At 34.1% G+C, this 13919-nt stretch overlaps 1 protein-coding gene across 1 annotated transcript in view; it reads right to left on the reverse strand.

Annotated features, from left to right (window-relative positions):
* MEMO1 (mediator of cell motility 1) overlaps positions 1-13919 on the reverse strand; it is an 86760-nt gene that overhangs the window by 16944 nt on the left and 55897 nt on the right. The window contains 1 exon segment of the mRNA XM_016136066.2: positions 3343-3485. Within this exon segment, the coding sequence (XP_015991552.2) occupies positions 3343-3485 (143 nt within the window).

Below are 13919 nucleotides of genomic sequence, written 5' to 3' on the forward strand. Positions count from 1 at the left end.
TGCCACTCTTCCTGATACTAACAGGAAAGATGAACAGAGGTGGGATCATTGCATTCCCAGGGAAACGTCCTCCTGGGCTAACGAAAAAAGGCAGAAATTGAAATTCAGGGTGTTTTTTTGGGGGGGAGGGAGAGGGTGGTCAGTGAGGGAATAGGAGGAAGGAGGATAATAGAATCTAGGTTCTCAATTCTTCTTTAGCTTGTCTCACCCAAAAAGAAAAGTTGAGAGTATTTTAGTTTTTCTACTTTTAATCTAGTATCTCTTTCAATTCTAAATAAAAGCTAAATGCGATCTGAAAGATGAACATCTTTAAAGCAAAATACACTAAAAAAAAAAAAAAGAAGTCATTCATGTAATGGGCACTAGCTAACAAACAAGGTCAACAAGGCAAAATCCTTCCAACTACATAGAGGTCTCCCAATTTTCTCAAATACCACGTTTCTTTATTTTTCACAGAAGCTGGGCAATCTATAAAGAGAAACACTGCCTAGTAATGAAAAATGTTCACTGTCAATACTCTGTTATTATTCAATAAAAACAAAACAAAAAAATTCTACTGTACATAGTTGAGCAATTTGTCAACTACCATAAGCAAGTAAGTGGTTTTTCTTCAAAACTGAGCTATTTAGAAATGTGCAGTGTGTTAACAGCCTAACTCAATGAAACTTTTTAAGGTCTCTGAGTACTTAAGGAACTCTGAGTGAAATGGTTTATAACTCAGTGATATCATTACTTTGATACAGTAAAATCAAACTACATAGTATCTTTTTTAAAAAAGAAGAAAAGAAGAAACCACTAAGTACTCTCTTCACGAAAAAAAGCTAGATTTTGGTGATGGGAATACAGCGTTCATCAATTTAGGAAAGATGCCACTAAAGCATGAATTTGAGAATTATAAAACTTAATTTCTAAGTAAAGAGAGTTTAACCTATAGCTAGCCAATGATTCTTATTATTTCAATAGGCAAATAGGTAAAACAGAAAGTAAATCTTACGTAAGAATAACGGTTACTATTACTATTACAGAAAAAAGACTACCAATTTTGAAATAGTATCCATGCAACACCTTCAACTCACCCCAAACCTCTATCAAGTTTCCTAATAAGAATTAATACAGTGCTTTCCATAAATACAAAGTAAGCACTTAATGACTACTGTAGTGACAGCAATACTACAAAAAATAAGTAGTTGGGAAAGTTCTATAAATTATATATTTCTGTTACCTATAAAGTTCTATTACATGTATATTTATATATGTTTTTGTCTCTGGATAATTTCCATAGCTAACATTTATTGACCTTTGGAAATTCTGAGTTCTTTTTTTGTAATTATCACCAGAAAAATCTTACAATTTAAATAACAAAATGTTCAAGAAATCAGGAGATCAAATGGCCTAAATAATTTTCTGAGAATCTAGGTAGAATGTAAAAGAAAAAATTCATTTTTCTCTCTCGACACTGTACTTAAATATAGTAGTGACTAGGGCTTGTTTAGAATTCATTAATGAGGTAAAAAAAATGATTCCACAGAAAAGAGCAACATTAAGGTGTTCATTGACGTTTTATCTGGATTTATGTTGTGGTTGCACATGGTGCCAGTCTAGAGGGAAAGCCTAGACTCTGAAGAACAGCATCAGGGAACCAAACATTTAAATTATAAAATGATTTAAAGTGATTCATGAGAGCCTTAAAAGTGAAGAGGCAGGGAGCACATGCTCCAAGAATTTTTAATTTCTAAAACATTGCCAACTCAAATTTATAATACTAAGGAAAAAGCCCTTTTCTCAATGAGACACCTTAGTTTTTAAGATCAACTATTACTAAACTTCAGAATTTCCAAGAAAAGAACTCTTTTTTAAACTTCTACACAGGCCTCAGATCTAAGTAATATACTATATCCATAAAAAATAACTTCTGCCAAAGGTAGTAAAACAACTAGCCAACAGAACTTGCTATTAAAGAACGCTGAGAGCTCTAAGGAAGTTGGGCAAGGCAGGAGAGCTTCCTGCACCCTCTAAACCAGAGCTCCAAACCTCAGCACTACTGACATTTGTGTAGATAATTCTTGGATATGAGAGGCTTTCCAGTGCATTATATAGGATGTTTGCTTAGCGACTTCCCTGGACTCTACTCACGAGATGCCAAAAGCATCCCCACTTCCCACCCCACCCCACCCCACCCCACCCCAGCTGTGATAATTAAAAATGTCTCCAGGCAGTTCCAAATGACCCCCAGGAGGATATTTAGCCCCAGCTGAAAAATGAGTACCTTAAACAAAAATATTTATCTATAGCATTAGGGAGGATGGTTTTTTGGAACTGAAATCTCAAGGCTACTCATGGTATGACTTAGTGAAGAAAATACCAGCCTAAAATAGGCCAGATAAATATTGAATCAACTCGGGCATTCAGTGCACAAGATTTGAAAAGCCAGGGCTCCCTATGTCTCATTGAGGATGTTTTTCTGGCCATCCTAGCCCTCATATCTTAAAATTTATAGTCCTGTGCCTTATGCTTTCTTTATAATCAAAGAAATAATTGGATGAACAGATACTGGCATCCTTAAACCAACAAATATGTGAGCCAAAGAGATGTCCTAAAAGGAATATGATTCGGAAATGTTCTAAAACATTAAAATGAGAGCAATTTTTATCCAAAGAATTTGAAAAACAAAATTTACTAAAAGAGACATCCACATATGCCTCACTTCCTTTATGATCTATCCACTGTGAAGCTTCCTTATTCTTTTAATTCACAATAATAACAGAAATAATTTAGGAGTCCTTACCCTTATGAACCATTACCAATGAAGATCACAGTGCTAATAGCCAACATGTTACAATCTTTGCAGGGTAGCTCTAACTGATGGCAACTATGAGAAAAAATTAAGCACCAAAGGAAAAAAAGAAAGAAAAAAGACTAATTACAAAACAGGAAATGTGGAAAAGGACTGCCATAGCACACAGTGCTCTTCTAAATTCTAACGAAGATTTGTTTTGTCCACCAAAAAATCAACTTCAGGGAATCTACTATACAACTCTATCTGGAAATGGAGTTAAAAGATCTTAACTCCCACTAACGTTAAGTGTCTAAGCAAGGATGCCCTCACAGTGTGAATCCAATTATACCAGTCGCCTTTGGAAATGTAGCCATAATCCACTATTATAATCTGACCCTTTTTAAATGACCAAAAGACTTTTTTGTTCACTTTTAAACATTGCTGCTAAAAGTAAAACTTTCCAAGAAAAATGATAAAGAACTGAAAGTCCAAGCTTGGAATGAAAAGATACCTTTAACCACAGTATATAATATATCTACCATGATATGTTAAAATCTAGAACTTACCCCAATGGCAGAAATCAGAAGAAACCACAAAGAGATTACTAGGATCCGCTAGATATTTACTGAAGAGTTTTCCGAATTCCTGTTCTTTTGACTCACTCAGAGCTCCAACCAGTACAGGAATAATGGTAAACTCATCCTTATGGCTTTAAAAAACAAAACAAAACAAAACAAAACAAAAAACAGAAAAAAAGTCACTTAAGAAGTATAAGAATAAAAATAGTTTCCAATGTGTTTGTACTAAAAAGTGGAACATTTATTAATAGTGGTAAAGAGAATACACATAATATTGCTGAATTCTTAAAATCTATAAAGTAAATGTTTTAAAAAGACCATTTAAAAATGAGGTACAGAATACTCAAAATATCTATTTAAATTACAGAAATGTACAGTATTTCTTTCGGTAAACAAAGCTGTTTTACTACTAGGTGAAAATAAAATAAGCCCATCAAGCCATCACCAAGTCCAGTTTTCTCAATTACCCATCAAAGCTACAATTACCTGCCTAATCCTTCTACAATTGTAAACTCTTCCTCACCTATTTTAATCCTATTAATATCACCATTTCTGGCACGTGTTCTATAAACCTGCCAAGTGAAACTTACAACGCTTAATATTGGCTCCCATAAGAATCGCCGACTACACTTAACCCCTACACTAACAAACAGATAGAGGACAGTCTGAAGATACGACTCAAATCTTACTGGCATCTAGGGTGCACACAGAATTCAAGGAAGTAGGTATTAATGTCTATAGCAGCAAGAAAAAGACACCATGCCCACCCACAATGTTTATGGCATATCCACGAGTCCCTTTTTTACTCTACAGATTGACAGAATTATGGAAAAGGAACAGAGCAGATTAATAAAGAATAACTATGATGGGCCATAGAAACAGACTTTTATCCAAAATCTTTACAATTTTCATTATAGTGAAATATTATTTACATATATTCCATATTATCTATATTCTAAATGATCCTAGGTTTGGAATTTTAGAATGTTTGTCTGACTTGTTTTGAACAGGACTTCAGGGGGAAAAAATTACCATTATAATAAATGCTTTTTAATATGATAATCTGACACCTAACTGGTGTAGGACAAACAGAATTCATAAAGGGGTTTTTAAAAATACTAAATTTAAATTTTCCCAAAATAAATGTTAGCCCAGCTTCATAAAGCTAAATTCAGGGCACCCAAGCGCCTCCCCCATAAAGGCCCCCTTACCCTTGTCAATTGCGAAATAAACAGATCATACAGATTTCCAGTCCCTCTGCAATGCAGGGGCTTCTTGGGCAGAATCTGCATCTATGGAGTAAGAAAAAAAGAGGAAGCTGGCAGAGGAAGCTGCCATGGGATATCTTTCTCTGACTCTTAACAATGTGCTCAACAACTAACTGCATGAATGAATAGGGGCTCTTCAATACGTAAAGAGTGATTATCACTAGAAAGAAAAAAATTTGAGCTCTAGTAAAATTTCAAGAAGATTGTTATGAACTATTCTAACTTCTAGTCTACTCGCATAAATAAATACACTAGGATCATCAAAGAGTTTGCAAGTAATTATGACATGACAGAAAAGCAGTAATGTAGAGTATAAAAAATCAAGTCAGAAGAAATGGGTTCGAGTACTACCACATACAAATGTTGAAAACGATGGTACGTCAGTAAACTGTATTCTTATTTGTAAAATGATCACAATTACAATACCTATTTCATAAAACTGTTACAAAGCCAAGAATACTATACGAAAAGTACTTTGTCAACAATAGTTGACTCACTTGGAAGAAACAGGTCTACTCTCCACAAGAGCCACCAAACTCTTTGAGATTAACCTCAGTTGGGGTTTGCAAATTTATACAGAAATAAAAATCTCATATAACTAAGAAATATAAACTTTGTTTCAAGATTCATATATCCCCCTTTCTGCGCCATTCATCTTTTTAAACAGTTATCTGTTCTCTATCCCCACAAGCATGAATTAGAGAAAAAAGCATTTGGCTTTAAAATGTAATATTCCTAGGTTTTAGAATCCAATTTGTGAAGCTGGTCTTCTCTAGTGAAAGAATACAAAGTCTTGTCCTCAAAAAATAATTATAAAACTGGATGAACTGTCAAAAACAACCATTTTGTGCTTTATACATCAAACAAAGGCAAAAAAAAAAAAAAACAAGGCGAGCTTATTCATGAAAAAAGCTGTGTTTCTTGGGAAGAACAGCGAAAGTCTGGCATCTTACCAGGACTGCCTCCACCCCCTTTCTCCACTCCACCAACACGGTTCCAAGCAAGGTGAGGTTGGCTGTGAAAACCAGGTGCTTTGCTACTGAAGGGAGCTGACTTTGATTTGGAGCAGAGAGCAGAAAACCCAAACCTAGTAGGAAACAGAAAAGCCTACAACTGTTGTAGCCTGGGATTACTGTATTAGCTGAAATGAGCAGCAAACCTGAGGACTACCTAGAAATTTAACGGAGATTCTGGAAAGGAGAGAGCCATAGACGAACTTGATAAGGTAACAGTCTGAAGAGAGGATTGATGCCCGCCACACAACCCTGGCTGACTAAGAGGCAGCACACATGTGCAGGGCCAACCCATAAGGTCCCAAACTCCCCAAGAATGCCAACTAATTGAGAGGGTGGGAGTATGCACAAGCAAAAGTAGAGACCAAAAGAGAGACCAAGTTTTCACACGTCCCTGGCAGTCTAGAAAGCTGCATGCATGCACAGAGAGATAAGAGAAGATCCAACAGAAAGTAAAGGAGGCCAACTTGAAAACAGCCTCAACTTTGAATGTGCAAAACACAATGCACCTGGCTCAAAGTGTTCAAGCACAACCTAAGCACTAAGCAACGCAGGCACAGGGGCAAACGCTAGAAGGCCAAAGTGAAAAATTTAAATAAGAATTTTTTAAAAGCTTAGGAGATACATCAGCAGCTGAGCACTCTGGGAGACAGATAATGCAGTTATAATCCACGAAAGTTACTTTTTAAAAAATAAATGAATGAATAAATGAATGAAACAACCATTGCCACCACCATCACCATCACCATTATCACCTACAGAAAAAATTAATAAAATCAGAATCAAATTGCTATAATATACCATGAAAAATGTCTAGTTTCAAGAAAAACCTTATGAGCCAAAGAAAGAAACAAGAAAATGTGACACATTATCTGGAAAAAAAGAAAGTAGCCAGCAGCAACTGTATCTAAGTAGAGCCAGATACTGGATTTATTAGACTTCAAAAACAATTAGTATAAATGTGTTTAAAGAAATAAAAGAGCCTATGCTTAGAGAAGATGTACATTTATATGAATGATGACAAAGACCAAATAATAAATATCAACAAAGAAATGAAAATTAATAAAAAAGAATCAAATGGAAATTTTAAGAGTTAAAAAGTATAATAACCGAAATGGAAAATTCACTAGATGGTCTGAAGAGCAGATTTGATATTACATAAAGGATCAGAAAAGTTTTAAATAAAATAATCTAATCTGAAGAACAGAAAAAAAATTGAAGAAAAATGAACAGAGCACTGGAGACTTGTAAACAACATCAAACATACCAGGATGCATGCAACTGGAGTCCCGGAAAAGGTACAGTATAAATATTAAAAGAAATAATGGCTGGAAATATTCTCAATTTCATGAAAAACATTAATCTACAGATCCAAGAAACTCAACAACCCAAATTGGGATAAGTACAGAGATCCCCACCTAGATATATCATAATAAAACTAATGAAAACCAAAGACAAAGAGAAAATCTTAAATGCAGTGAAAGGTAAATGACTCATAAATTACAGGACAGTCTTTTCAAAACTAGTGCTGGAATAATTGTACATCCTTATGAACAAAAAGGTGAACTGAGACTTTTACCTCACACCACACACAAAAGAAACAACTCAAATTGGACCACAGACATAACAAGAGCTAAAACTGTAACACTTTTATAAGAGAGGTCAGCAAACATCTTCTGAAAGGGGCCATAAACAAAATCTTTTAGGTTTCTCAGCCACACAATCTCTGTAGCAATTACTCAACTATCACTGTAAAGAGAAAGCAACCATGGACAACATGTGAATGAATGTGACTATTTTCCATAAAATATTTACAATAACAAGCTGTAGGCTGCTAATTCCTGTTTGAAAGGTAAAATCTTTGTGACCCTGGACTAGGCAAAGGTTTCTTAAATATGATACTAAAGGCAGAATCCAAATAAGAAAAAAATGGTAAACTGAATTTATCAGACTTTTGTTCTTCAACAGACATCATTAAGAAAAGGAAAAGTCATACAATGGGAGAAAAATCTTTTGAAATCATATATGAATAAAGAACTTGAAGCTAGAGTATATAATATCTCTTACAACTCAGGAAAAAGACAAATTATCAAATTAAAACTAGGGCAAAATATGTGAATAGACATTCCACAAAAGAAAATACACAAATGACCAATAATCACATGAAAAGTTGCTCAACATCATGAGTCATAGGAGAGATGCAAATTAACACCAAAACGAGGTTACATTACATATCTAGCAGAATGGTTATAACCAAAAAGATTAATAATAAGCATCGGCCAGAACATGGAGAAACCAAAACCCTCATGCATTATTTCTTCTGCGATAGAAAATGGTGCCGTCACTTTGGAAAACGGTTGGGCAGTTTCTGAAATAGTTAAAACACAGACTTATCATATAACCCAGCAATTCCAATCCTAAGTATCTATTCAAGAGAAATGAAAACATGCACTCACATCAAGACTTTTACAAGGATGTTTATAACATTATTGCTAACAGCTGAAAATGGAAATGACACAAATGTCCATCAACTGATGAATGGAGAAACAAAATGTGGTATACTCGAATAATGGAATAACTATTTGACAATAAAAAGGAATGGACTACTGATAAATGCTACTTGGTGGATGAACCTCGAAAACATACGCTAAGTGAAAAAAGACACACATAAAAGACTGTATCTTGTATGATCCCATTTATATAAAATTTCCAAAAAATGTAAATCTATAGAGACAGAAAGCAGATAAACGGTTGAGAATGAGTGCAAGAATTTGCCCTCGAATATATACCAGGTTTCTTTTTTGGGTGTTGAAAACATTCTAAAACCAGACTGTGAGAGTGGCTGCACAACTTAATAAATTTACTAAATACTGAGTTGTACTCTTACGTGGGTGAATTTCATAGGATGTAAATCACACTTCAATAAACCTGTTTGCTTTAAAAAAAGGGAGGAGTGGGCGAGGGGGGAGAAAAATCCATCCTTGCCTCTTGCAAGCTGGGCTACCTGCAACATGTTACTTAAAACGATCCTAAGCCTCAATTTTGTCATCAGTAAAAAATAAACTAATACTATTTACAAGGCTCTTGTGAGCACTTCAGTAATGTAGAGGAACGTTTTATCCCTTCTTTTTCTGTCCTATACTTTATACCATGTTGCAGAAAATTAAATTAATACATCTAAGATGTGTAACAGACTAAGAGAAGTGAAATCCTAGAATCGATAGTGGAGCACTCTCTTTAAAAATAAACAATAATGCTGTAATGTCAATGCTCCTAATAGCACAAAGTATGAAAAAACTAAATTTTAATACAAAAATTCCAACATAAAAATGTGAATTGTATAGTTAACATAGTTACATAGTTAATTCCATAGTTAATAGTATATTGCATATTTGAAAGTCGATAAGAGTAGATCTTAAAAATCCTTACAAGAAACAAAATGTGAATTCTGATTTAAATATTCTAAGTGATTAGAAAATATTTTCTCAGAGTTTTTACTTAATTAGTGGTAAAAAAATTAATGAAATCTTAAAATTGATGACATCTTAAACTAGATGAAGTACAGTATACAAATAGTGATTTGCTTATGCTTTCTCTGAAATTAATTTGGATATGTGTCCCCTAAACAACATTAATTACTACAAAAATGTTCCTCTCTATACAAATTCGTCCAATCTCCTAAAGATTTCTGAAGCAGTCCAGAGTTTCTCATGGTGAGAATTTAAAAAATCATAAGTAAACCAGTTAAAAAGAAAATTATCCTTCTCCCCAAAGGTGCAGAAACTGCTGCCCAATAATACCGCTGTAGGATTTAGTCTCCTTTCCTATTTTAGATAAAAAAATATTCATGGCTGGGGGGTGGAGGAGATCAAACACATGTAGATAAAATACAAAAATTTTACTCTGGTAAAAATAAAAGACATTCCAGTCTTCTCAAATGTCTTACACTATCTCTTGCTCATCCTCTTCATGGTCTTAGAACTTAACATTGTTCCATTATGACGAACAAAAACTTTTTAGCTATTATTCCAGAGATCCTCCGTGCTCCATAATTCTAAATAATCTCTTCCTAATGTATAGGTAATACTCAAAGTGAATCAATGTTCATGAAAAAGGAAAACTCAGAAATATATAAAGAAAAATCATGTTTGTTCTAAAATCTCAATAAATGATCATAAAAAAAGATTTAACTTCAAGACAGGCAGAAATATACAAATAACCATGAGTATAAGAGACACAGAACAAGAACACAATTGAAAATAGCACGGCTCTTGTGGCTGTCATTTAAGCTGGAGAGAGGTAGAAAAATCTCTGTTCTGTGTTCAGAGATAAGCCAAACCATTCCACTGTGTTAACGACTAACAAGCCAAGAACAGATCTTACTTTTCTCTGACCATTTCTAATATTTGAAAACCTTGATTGAGGCCACAATCAGAAAGGAAAGGAAAGTCTTAAGATCTAATACAAACCTACGCTATAATAAGGGTTAGGATGGCTTGTGAGACAAAAATTCAGAGTCGGAATGGCAATGCGGCAGCCTGGAATTGGGAAAGAGGAATTTCGCTGGAGAATTAACATAGCAGGTCTGTTATGCAGTCTTTAGAAGGGCCACCTTGTAAGACTGTCCTTGATTGACATCTGGGAACTTGGCTTTTATAATGTTCCTTATGTTGATTATGGTTATTTTACCCACTTGGGACACTGTACCAGCTTGCCCAGATGGTTTATAAACAATGTGATTATGGCTAACAGCTGCTTTCCTTCTGGGAGTTCGGAATGTCAGTAGCTGTGGCTAGTTACACGCAGGCGGAGTGCCTGAACCACTAGTCTCCAGCAAAAAATCCTGTGTTTTGAATCTTAAAGCAGATTTCCTTGGCCGAAATGTTACATGTTACATCCTGAAGGAAGCACATTCTATTCAGGCAACCCTAATGGGAGGGAGGAATGTTGGAAGCCTGCACCTGGATTCCTCAGGATTCTGCCTAACATGTCTTTTTCCCTTGCTATTCCTGTGCATCATGTCTTTCCTAATAAACCACATCATGAATACAACTGACTCGTTCTAGATCCCTTGAAACAGGTATTAAAGACAAAGTGGCATAAATGAATCATAACTGCCGAGTTTCAGAGAGCCCAATAAGGAAGAATTTCTCTCATCTTTTCCTCTTGGTGAAATTCACCTTCAGAACACCGTGACATGCATACAGACTCTACACAGAATACTCTCACTGTGAGAAAGAACAATCTAACATGATCCAGAAACTGGGGAAGGGGAGAAAAGAGGTAAAAGGGGTAAAGTAAGCTAGCTGTCAATGACAACTAAAATTAACATTTAAGTTATTAAAAATCTTCACTGTTGAATCAGTTACGTGAATCTAATGAGATTCTCAAAATCGATTTCAAAGGTTTTATCTTTCTGAATTTCCAATTGAGTAGGAACACTAATAAAAAAGACAAGGACAGGCATATTTCAGGTTCTAGAGAGCCATATAAACTCTGTTCTGTAAACTCAACCATCTAAAGGGAAAAAAAGGATCATAAATTGCCCAAGTTTACTGTCAGAATTATAGAAGTTCCAGTATTTTGTGAGAAACAAGTCAATATTTCCATGTTCTACATTCTCTTAAACTTACACCTGTTTCTGGCTTTACCTTCTCTCATAATGGCATATTATTAGGCCTTAGACTTTTGCATACTCTTAAAATCATCTTGCTGCCCCACATATAAAATTTACCATGTTCTGTTGATTCTAACCTTTACATGTCTCCCACAATCTGCTCAGTTTGCTACCCCTTCCACCACTACCTTACTTCAAAGCCCCCATGATTTCTTAATTAAACTATTTCTTTATTAAACTAATCTATCCTTCACAGTAGATCACACCATCAAAGTGTTAGTATTCTTATAGTCCAGTTCTAATCATCTCTTGCCCTCCTTTGGGTAAGGAACTTTAACTAGGTCTGTACCAATCATGGAATAAAATACAAATATCCTAAAATGACATTCAGTGCCCTCTATAATCTGGTCCCAATCTACTGTTCCAACTTTCTAATCTACCCTTTTTACTCCATGTCTCCAAAGGTCACCTACTTAAATGCTTCCTGCTCCAGATTGATATCATATATGTGTGCAAAGCTGAATACTTCACTCAACTTTCCAAACATATAGGAAGTGGTAGAACCAATATCCAACTAAAAACATTCATATATATTGAAAAACTTTTTTAACTATGCAGGCCAAACAAACAAACAAACAAAAAAACATCTACAAACAGACCCTAAGTTATTATTAGCCAAGCCTTTTGCATCTCCCACAAGGTTAAGTCAAATAATTTTCTGTTCTTAAAGTAAGTCCTGGACTTTCTTGCTCCTATATTTTGTGTCTATGGTACTCCCTTTCCCATAAATACCTTCTGCCCCTTCTATAAAAATTAGAGCCATCTTCCAAGTCTACTCGAACGCCATCTCCTCCATGGAGCTGCCTCTGTGCTCCCTTAACTATTACCTATTGGCTCGCACAACTGTTTTTTCTACTCCCATCAACACTTCAGTTGCACTTATTACATTTAAAATTATATTTCATTTATTTATATGCACTTATTATTTCTTCTACAAGGCTATCTGCTGAGGAAACACACAAATCTTACTTATTTTCATATTCCCCATCGTTCCGTACACATAAATTAGTAGTTAGGTGTTCTATAATTTGAAAATTTCAAGATTAGTAAAAGTTAAAAAAAATTTAAGAGTACATGTCATCTCAAGAGCAATCAAATTTTTACATAAATTAAGTCATAAAACTTAAGGGGAAAAAATTACCACTGAGGGGCCAAAATGTGTTTTGTTTACTAACCTTCTTAATTACTACTCCCCACATATTAAATATATTACTGTATTTAATGTAATATAAAAGAAATCTCAGAAAAGGAGTCTTTTGTGTATTCCTGAGATGGTTAAAGGAAAAGAAATTTCTTCTCCAACCTAAAATAGCAAGTTTTCAACAATAAAATCAGAGCTATTAACTGGTAAAAAGAGAAGGAAAATGACACAGGTCAGAAACTCATATCTACATAAAGAAAAGAAGTACATTAGAGAAGGAATAAATGAAGGTAAAGTCACATCTTTATTTCATTTTGCTTTTATCACTCATTATTGATCTAACAAACAATGATTCATTCAAAATAATAAAAGCAACAATGTGTTTGGTAATTATAGTTTATCAATGATGGCAATGTTTTAAAGTACAAGGAGAAATTGGGAATACTCTGTTATAAGGTACTTGCACTGTGAGGTAGTACAGTGTTATTTAAAAGTACACTTAAATCTGTTGTTAATGTATGTTGCAAACTTTAGGGCAACCACTAAAAAAAGTTAAAAAAAAAAAAAGAGGAAGAGGAGAATTATTAATATGCTAGGAGATGAAAAAATTTGGAATCATATAAAGTACTCAATTAAAACCAGAGAAGGAAGAAAACCAGAGGAAGACAAAAAAGAGATTTTAAAAAAAGTAATGCAAAGAAAACAGTAACAAATATGGTAGATATTAATCCAACTATATCAATTATCTTTTAATAGGCAAATGGATAAACTGTGATATATCTATAAAATGGGATATTATTCAGCAATAAAGAGAAATAAGCCATCAAACTATAAAAAGATATGAGACATTTTGAAAGTATGTAACTAAGTTAAAGAAGCCAACCTGAAAAGGCCACATATTCTGTGATTCCAACTTATATGACATTCCAGAAATTGTATGACTAAATGACTGCAGATAGTGAAAAGATGAGTAGGTACCATAGGTTAGGTAGGGGTTGAATTGAGGAAGGGAATGACTATGTAGAGCACAGGAGATTTTTAGGGCAGTGAAACTATTCTGTATGGTACTATAATAGTAATATATTAGGCATCTGGCAAAACCCATCACAAAAATGAACCCTAATTAAACTATAAACTTTAGTTAAAAATAATGTATCAATATTGGTTTATCAATTTTAACAAAGGTATTATTTAATGCAAGATGTTGAGAACAAGAAAAACTGTTTAGTTAATAGTATTTGATACCATACAAAGGCATCTGAGAGTAGTGTGTTCTCAGGAAACTCAAAATATAATTAATTGAAGAAACATAAGAATGAAAAGACTTAGGTTTAACTAACTGGGTAAACTATGCAAAATAAAGATTTCTTTAATAATGGTCTAAGTACTGCAAGAGTTATCAAATCCTAACCACGATGAATTTAAAGATTGGCTAAAACCTAAAGTAGAAGATGGAACAAATTTAA

This window comes from Rousettus aegyptiacus, unplaced genomic scaffold (genome assembly GCF_014176215.1).
Source record: "Rousettus aegyptiacus isolate mRouAeg1 unplaced genomic scaffold, mRouAeg1.p scaffold_m13_p_7, whole genome shotgun sequence".
Taxonomy (NCBI): Eukaryota; Metazoa; Chordata; class Mammalia; order Chiroptera; family Pteropodidae; genus Rousettus; species Rousettus aegyptiacus.